At 45.5% G+C, this 8,408-nt stretch overlaps 1 protein-coding gene across 1 annotated transcript in view; it reads right to left on the reverse strand.

The window, feature by feature from the left end:
• Positions 1–8,408, reverse strand: part of KLHL3 (kelch like family member 3) — a 37,826-nt gene that overhangs the window by 15,616 nt on the left and 13,802 nt on the right. Inside the window, exons 4-5 of the mRNA XM_005418701.2 lie at positions 5,964–6,126; positions 3,307–3,416 (exon numbers count right to left, since the gene is read on the reverse strand). Of these exons, the coding sequence (XP_005418758.1) occupies positions 3,307–3,416; positions 5,964–6,126 (273 nt within the window). The remainder of the gene's footprint in view (positions 1–3,306; positions 3,417–5,963; positions 6,127–8,408) is intronic.

Consider the following 8,408-nt stretch of genomic DNA (forward strand, 5'->3'; position numbering starts at 1 on the left):
AGTTCCTGCGGAACTGTTTGGAATTCAGGACACTGCCATGAGGATTTGAGCAACCCAACAGGGAGTAGTGTAATCAAACCACAGCAAATGCTGAGGAGAATAACCACTGCAGAGCCTTTAAGTATTTTAAAATTAAAATAAATAAGCAAACAAACATTTTAACTTTGGCTATCAGGCCTTTAAAGTAGAAACGGGGTTGTTGTGAGATTTTTTTAATTGCAAATGACTGCGGAAGGAGGATAAAGCAAATGTTTAGCCGACAGGCTTTTCATTAATGTCTTCTGCACAAAGGCTGAGCTGCAGAATGGGTTACAGGGCTGGGACATACCCAGCTACAGGTCAGGAGGACAGTGAGCAAGTCTAAAGGAAGGTGAGGCAAATGTGCATTAGGAATGTGCACCAGGAATAAGCTGCTTCCTCGGTGCTGGCGTCCACTCCTGAGTCAGGCAAGCACTGATGCTTCCCTGCTGTGCCTACTCTAAAAATAACCATTTTTAAAAAAAAAAAATCAGATTCTGGCACCATCCATTGGCTCTGATTCCTAATTTCAGAGAAGGGGAAAAGGTTTTAATCCAAGACAGCAATATCTCTATTTAAAGGCCACATCTGTTTGCAAACCCCGAGCAGCTGCTGCCACTCCCCTGGGACCCTCCAGCCATGCAGGACCTGCTGCCAGGCTGGGATGGGCGAAGCAGTTGCCCACACAGCTTGATTTAGAGCTGAGGCACAGGCTGAAGTAGCAGCTGGCACCTGCCTGGCTGCAGGAGCAGTCCCGAGCTTGGGAGCAGTAAATTTCCCACTCTATGGAGGAGAGGGGTAAAAGCCTGGAATATCCCCTCTCTGCATGCTGCCTAAGGAAAGAGCAAGCCCAGATGTTTTCCCAGTCTCTTCAGCCAAAAATCCATTTGTTAGAGACTCCCAAGAGTGAGGGCCAAACCTTGCATCAGCTTCTGCTGCATGTCAGCAGCATGAGACAATGAATCAATTACCAGACTCTGCGTAGAATCCCCAATCCAAAAATCCCAACCCTCTAAAACATTTCTTTAGCCACTGTTCTGAGTTGGCAGGAGACCATTCTCAAGTCCCTCCACTACATCTTTAGTAAATAACAAATAATTATTATTTTTATATGGTTTTTAGCTTGCAAAGAGTAAAAAGAACCAATTAGGTCAGGTACTGTACTGGCTATAGCAAAAAGAGCAAGTAGGGACAGCAAACCTCTGCCCTTTTCTGAAAAGGTTTGTGTAACTGCAGAGGCTGGTACAACAAGGGGGACAGAAGAGAAAGGAGATGAGTGATGAGAAAATGCTGTCACCACTTGACAGTTAAAATAAATTTCTGTGCTAGCAGAGAATTTTTGTCATCCTGATGGCCTAGGGGTATAAATAAGCCCAAACTGGTGAAGATAAGGATATATTTTATTAAGCCAATTAGTATTAGTTGTGGGGTGACAGAGGAAGGGGAGAACACACAAATTCCTGAGGCATTCCGAGGACAATTCTCCCTCCCTGATCCTGGCAGGACTTGGCTCCCACACTTCCCAGTGATCCAGGGATGGCAGTGCTCTGGTATGGGACACAGCAAGAAGAGGAACAAGAAAACTCCTTGTGAAATCTGGCTGTGACAATTAAGCTGCCAGATTTCTGAAATATTTTGCACATGCACAGACACAGATATACGTGTGTATGTATAGACTGGTATCCACACATATAGACTTTTACATAATATATAACTGAAACATTAGCAGATAGGAAGAATAAAAGTGAGGAAAATGGCTTGTCTGTCATGAAGTTAACATGAAACAGCAGCCTACAAGTCTGTCCTCAATTTCCAGCACTTCTTTGAACTCCAGCACATTTCATGTTTATGTTCCATTCCCATTTTCTGCCTCTCTCCTGTTATTCAGGTCTGTTGCTTTGAACGTGCAGCTTATGCTTACATTTCCTTCCACTGCCTTGCATTCTCAACAATCTTTTCTTTTACAAGTTCTTTTACAGTCAGCTAAAGAAATACTGGGTTTGATTGTGTAAAGCTCAGATGAGGGAAGGAGCATTTTGATTCCCCTGGGCGCAAGGCCAATAAAAGCTTTTGAACAATGCTGCACAGGACTGGAAAAAATTGGTTACTAAACTTGCACTTCCCTTTGCAGGCTGCTTGGCTCAGGCAGAGGGATTCTGCTGTGAGTTTGTGCCATTTGCTGTTTCCCTTGCTGGCCCTGCCCCAGGGGCACCTCGCACCCCGTGCCTGGAGCCTCCGGGTTTGCTGGCTCAGGATCAGCAGGGAGCACCCCCGAGGCCACACCTCACACGGAGCAGGATTTCTGGAGAGTTTTACAGCACTTGTGTGTCCGCAGCCCAGAGGGGTTGAGCAGGAGAAGAGCACACACGAGGATGTGCAGCACCACCACACCCAGCTCCAGCCTCAGCCCACCCAAATCAGGCATCCAGTAAGAGCCCAAAAGTTACAAACCACACAACCCTCAAGCTCTTCTGTAGCCTCTCACAAGTGACCACTTACATTTAGGAACATGGTTTAGTGGTGGACCTGGCAGTGCTGTGTTAGTGGTTGGACTCAATGATCTTAAATGTATTTCCAACCTTAATGATTCTGTGACTTTACAATCTCCCCACAGTGACAATTTGGAGATGAGCTGAAGGACTGGAGGCACGTGTCTGTCCCCAAAAACCTGCAGCAGGTCACACAAGAAACTCAGACCTGAGAATAGGGCTGGAGTTCACCAAGCACCATAAACACTGCTCACCCTCCTCCCCAGGAGTCCAGACTACCCAAGATGTGCTGAACATTTCAACCACAAAAACAGTATCAACCAGTGCCTTTCTCCCCTTTTTAAATAAAAACACTGAAGATACTAGAAAAATATTTCCTTCCTTCCTTCTGGTTCTGGGCTTCCTTTTGTTTTTCTAGCCAACATGCAACAGAAGCCAATATTCCTCCCCCGCCTAATGAAATTCACTTTTTTTTTTGAGGTTTTACAGCAGGTATTAAATGCTTTACACAACAGCAGATGGGAGTTTCCTAGTTTTCCAGAGAAGGAAAGTAGCTGGTTCTGAGCCCCAGGGCTTTTAGCTTGATATGGATCTGAGAGTCATAACTTCCTGCAAAGAACAACCAAGTGAAGGTCATTTCTATGTGCTTTTAGGATTCACATTATTTTAATTTTCCTTTTCACATGATCACTGTTGGAGAATGGCCCCACAGGAGCATTTCATGATAACAGTTCCTGGTGTAAGATCTAGAAACATTCCAGCATTCTCACATTCACTCTTGCTATACAATTTACTGTACCTTTTCTTCAGAGGAGACTGTGAGCTTGTCACTTGATATTAAACTGCAAACCTGGTCCAGACTAAGGCTAAGAAATTCTTCTCCTAGCATCACCTCAGGGAAGTGCTGCTCTGTTCAACAAACGAAAAGGGGGAACAGAAAATTATAATGAAATCCATGTTTTCAGTCAGTGGCAGGAGCATTCAGAGAGCAGCTCTGGGCACCCAAGACAGACCCACAGCAGCTGGGAATGCAGCACAGACACAAACCAGCCCCAGAGCAGCATAAAGAAACCTGATGTTATTCCAAGCAGCACCAGCCCCATGAAATACTTTCATAAATGATACTAAACTTTCTGAAAAGCCACTGAGAATATTCCAGGGCAGATACAGTTAGAAGTGGCAATTGAGTCAAGGGCCAATGTCCACAGTAGGGAATAACCTGGCCACCACAGCAGCCACCTTCACAGTAGTTTTCCCCTTTCCACTTAAGCCTGCAATTGTACAAACTTCTATTTCTCCCTACTGTAACTCTGGGAGCCACTTGAAAACAAAAAGCATGAATATAACCTCAAATTGGAAGAATTATGACTGAGCATCATCAAATCTGTCAAGCTTTATATCTAGCCAAAAGGCACACGAAGTAATCACTTCCTAAAAAATAATTTCTAGGTCAAATGTGTCATTAGCCAGCTGCAGCAATTTTAGTTTTGCAAGAATTTCTTACATATACTGCCAATTTAATCTCACCTGTCACTTGCTAAGCCCCATTTATCTTTGGCTGAATTACAGAAACATGAATCTCAGACACTTTATCTGAAGCAGCTTCTTTCAAGTTCTAATTCTGTAGCTTTGAGAAGCTCAGACTCCTGTATCCAAAAAGCTCTCTCTGCAGCAAGATCTGCCTCGAGTTTTCACATCTGCAAAGTGCTTTGCCTGACAAAAAGCAGCACCACAGGGACATGAGCTGGTCTAAATTGCAGAGAGGAGATTTTTGGAGCCCCCCTCGCCAAAGCTGCTGCTGCAGAGTTGGACTCTGGACTCGGACTCCCCAGTCACAGAGCCTCCTTGCTCTACTGAGAAACAAAACCCCACAGCTAAGCCAAAGGCTCTGATTAAAAATAGCAGCATGTGGATAAAATTTAATACTGGAAATATACATATGATCTAATGAACTCTTTAGGCCTTAAATATTTAAGAGGCAGGAAACACTCCCCACACAATAAGTTGGATGCGCTCTGACTTCTGGGCAAAATCTGACATCCATTCACTCTGGACTTCCATCTGGCAGCAGAAAGGTATTTGATCTCTCATTATTAGTTGGAAGCAAGGAAGAATATTTACTGATTTTAATAAAGGAACTGGTGCCTGCATCAAGAAGGCTCCTTCACCTACTAAAGTTATCCATTGGCCAGAACTCAGCATTTCTCAAGTAACTGAGCTCATGAATGCATGGACTCTTGAGCTTGGGGACTTCTGTCTTGGTTTAAGGCTGTTACATAAACAACATAGTGAAAAGAATTTTAATGGCATTTTTATTAATGGAGTTCCATTAACATTACATGGGCTGCTGTACTAACTGGGACCTATGAAGGCCAATAAAACAACAAAGCAGACCTTCTAATTGCCAAACAACCAAATAAATATACAGTGAATGCACTGCTTGTTGGGTTAAAGATTAAACAGGGCCTGGAAACAAGGATAATGAGATATTACAAGCAAGCTTTTATACAATTAACCATTCCTTCCAGGGTACCTTTTTCTCCAGGGGATAATACAGCCAGAGCAGCTGAAAAGGTTTTAGTTTTATTTGCAGGAGAATAGGGGAGGACTCAGTGGATACATTTTTATTCCACTGAGCCTACTTATGGTCCAATTAAGGACAAAACTGTTAAAAAGGAAAATGTTGCAGGACAGAGCAGGTGCTCTGGGAAAGAGCAGGTGTATGTGTCCCTATACAAATTATCAGAAAACAGTCAAACAAACTGGGAGAAAAATATCAGCTTCTCCAAGCAGAGGTCAAGGGCAACTCTGCTGGAGGAGACTGGAAAGTGCTGGGCAATTCAGAGCTTGGGGCTGGCTGAAAAAAGCTTTACATTCATGATGTAGAGGAGAAATGCTGAAAGCCATTGCCTGCACCTACTTATTGCAACCAAACACATCCACTCCCAAAGAAACATGAGCCTATCTATGCTCCCTTGGGGTAAGGGGCCATTGCTGCACAGATCAGAGCCTCAGGCTGCATGGCAATTTTAGCTGAGTGTTCCAGCTCCCACCCCAGGATTTAACTTTGCCCAGTGCTGTTTATTCCCACAGTGGAAACGCCCAGCAGTGCCTGCTGCTCTCCCAGGGCAGGGTCCCAGCACCAACACTGAGCTGTTCAACAGGCACACCAAGAGCCTGCTAGGACCACACTCAGGAACTGTTTTGTGGCCTGAGATCCAGAGGATCAGCCTTTTTTACCTCCTCAACTCCTCCTTTTTTACCTCCTAAGATGCTCCCCTGCGACCAAACCGCATTTCACAACTTGCAGCACCACAGAACTAAACAAAGCATTCCCTTCCTGTTCTAACACCAGAAATGTGAAGGGACCAAGCAGGACAAGCTCAGCCCCAAGCTGCTGTGCCTGGGGGCAGGGTGAGCTGCACAGACCCCCTCCCCTCCCCTGTGTGCCCTGACCTGCGTAGGCGTTGGCCTGCTGCAGCAGCTCGCTGCAGGCGTGCACGTCGGCAAAGGCGCGGATGCCAAGGCAGTTGGTGGGGTGCAGCTGGGACTGCAGGAAGTCACAGCAGTTCTTTCTGACATCCATCAGCTGCAGTAAACTGGCAGCTGGCAGCAAAACCTGCAAAGGCACGAGAGGGGAATGAAAGTGAGTAGCGAGGAGTGGTTCACAGCTTGCATAGATCGGAGGCAATTCCCTTCCAGACAGGGACGCGTCCCTGTGGGGTTATGAGAGGGAAGGTTCAAGTCTTGGCTCTACCCATATCCCTGTTCATACTCTGAGACATGGAAACAGCTATCCTACACTGGGCTATAAGTGGAACTCTTCTCACAGCTTCTCCCAGCTTCTCCCCACAAGACCTCAAGGCAAAGTGAGGACAAGGTAGAAGCAACCACAGATGCTCCTGAATTTCTGGCTTTGTTGCAGGTAGGTCCTGCACAAAGTTTTTTTTTTTCACCCAAAGGGCTTTATATTATTTATAAGCCAGATTTGTATTATTTATTGCCTCCAGATTCAAAGCCCATAGCAGCCCAGCAGTCCCCAAAACCCTGGACTTGGTTACTTCCAACAAAACCTTATTGGCTTGTGAGGAGGGTGCCCAAGCAGTCATGTAAGAGAGGGGGTTCCCAGGAGCTCAAGCAGGTTTTGGTGACAGCAAGGCTCTTGGGAAAGACAGGTCCAACTATTCAAATCATCAGCTCTCATTTGCACTTACAAAAAATGCTGAGGACACTTGTGGATCATGGTTGCATCTGAAAATGAGGAACTGCTTTGTACCTCCAAAACTAAGCACAGAAAAAGGAGACAGAAATGGATGATGAATGTGACATCTACTGGGAAAAAAAAACACCTTTGAGGCCAGTGAGAAGGACAGGAAGTAGAAAACAAAATCCATCAGGACATTACAGCCAGTGACATCAGCTACTTCCTTTCTTATGTCCAAGAGCAACTGCAGACGTGTCTTATTCCAGCTCTTTCATGCTCTGGCTGCCTCACACATGTCCTTCCAACTGGGCATCTGTGCTCACCATCTGAGCACACATTTCCGGAAAGTTATTGCCAACTCAAAAAAAATAAGCAGCTGTCAAACAAAACAAATAGGTTAACAGCATTCACCTCCCTGGATCCTGATGGCAGCAAAGGGATAAAGATGTTCCCTCCCTGTCCCTGCCACCACAGTCCCTCTTCACACCAGGGCAGGACCCAACACTCACTGCCTGCTCCAGGTCTTTCTAAGCAACTGCTGTGCTCCACTCCAGCCCAGCTGTACAGGCTGACTGCTGCCAAGCAGCCACCCCAGCAGGCAACAATAAAAAGAGAAGTCAATTAACCCAGGAGTCTGTTTTGGCCCAAGCCTCTTGATGCCAGGAGCAGATTAGTCTGTGGCTTTGATTAAGTCAAGATAGCAATGCTCGAGGATTTTGAAAGCTGGCTGTGAACCACTTTTTTCCTAACTGAACCATTTCTGAACACCTGAGCTACATAAAGGCTTTGGGTAGCCCAGTCACACTCCATGCAAGCCATCTCTGGGTACAGACCAGTCAGAGCCTCCTCTGTGCACCCCCATCCATCCAGGATGCATCCCTGCCAGTCCAGGTGGGCTCAGAACCATCCCCACATGCACCAGCCCCTGGACAAACCAGTGCTGCTGCCGTGGCCTGTGCTGGCTTGAGAAACAGTGCAGAAGGAGCCTTACACCACTTCAGCCTTCAGGAAAGGGGCACTGTCATACTGCACTTCTCAGAAATTGGATATAAAAAGCCTATCAAGAGATGAGGGGATTTTTCTCTTTCTTACTTCCCAGCTGAACTTCTCAACACTCATCTTGTTTTTACCAGGGAAGGCAAAAAGCAAGCAAAGGATTTCCGTGAGAACAAAGTCTGTTTCCTTTAGAAAAAACAAGAGGAAATGCCCTGCCTAAACAGGCAGCAGGACCAAACTGCAACCCCATTAATATCCAGGCAAGTCACTCACATGGGTCTGGATTTGGCTCTTAATATTTGAATTCAACAGCCATGAACGATTTTGTGAGAGCTGGATTCTCTACCAGATCTGCCTCCAAATCAAAACCCACTCATTTTTTGAAACTATGTAAAAATTATCAGCTATTACTACTGAGACTGACTGTTTTGCTTAATTTATGTCCAGAGCTTCATCTATGGGTGTGTGTCCAGATATACACATATCTAGTTCATCAGCTGTGCTCTGCAGACTCCACACAAATTTCAAGTTTCACACAACATTGCCTGGGCAATTACTTCCATAGACCTTTGATGTCTCTAAACTAGAAACATCTTTCGCCAAAAGTGCTCTGTAAATATAAAGTTCATTCATTACTGCTGGACTGCAGAGGCTGGGGTTAATTCCCTACTGTGACAGAGCCTTACAGGTAGCCTTGGCCA

Source organism: Geospiza fortis, unplaced genomic scaffold (genome assembly GCF_000277835.1).
Source record: "Geospiza fortis unplaced genomic scaffold, GeoFor_1.0 scaffold55, whole genome shotgun sequence".
Taxonomy (NCBI): domain Eukaryota; kingdom Metazoa; phylum Chordata; class Aves; order Passeriformes; family Thraupidae; genus Geospiza; species Geospiza fortis.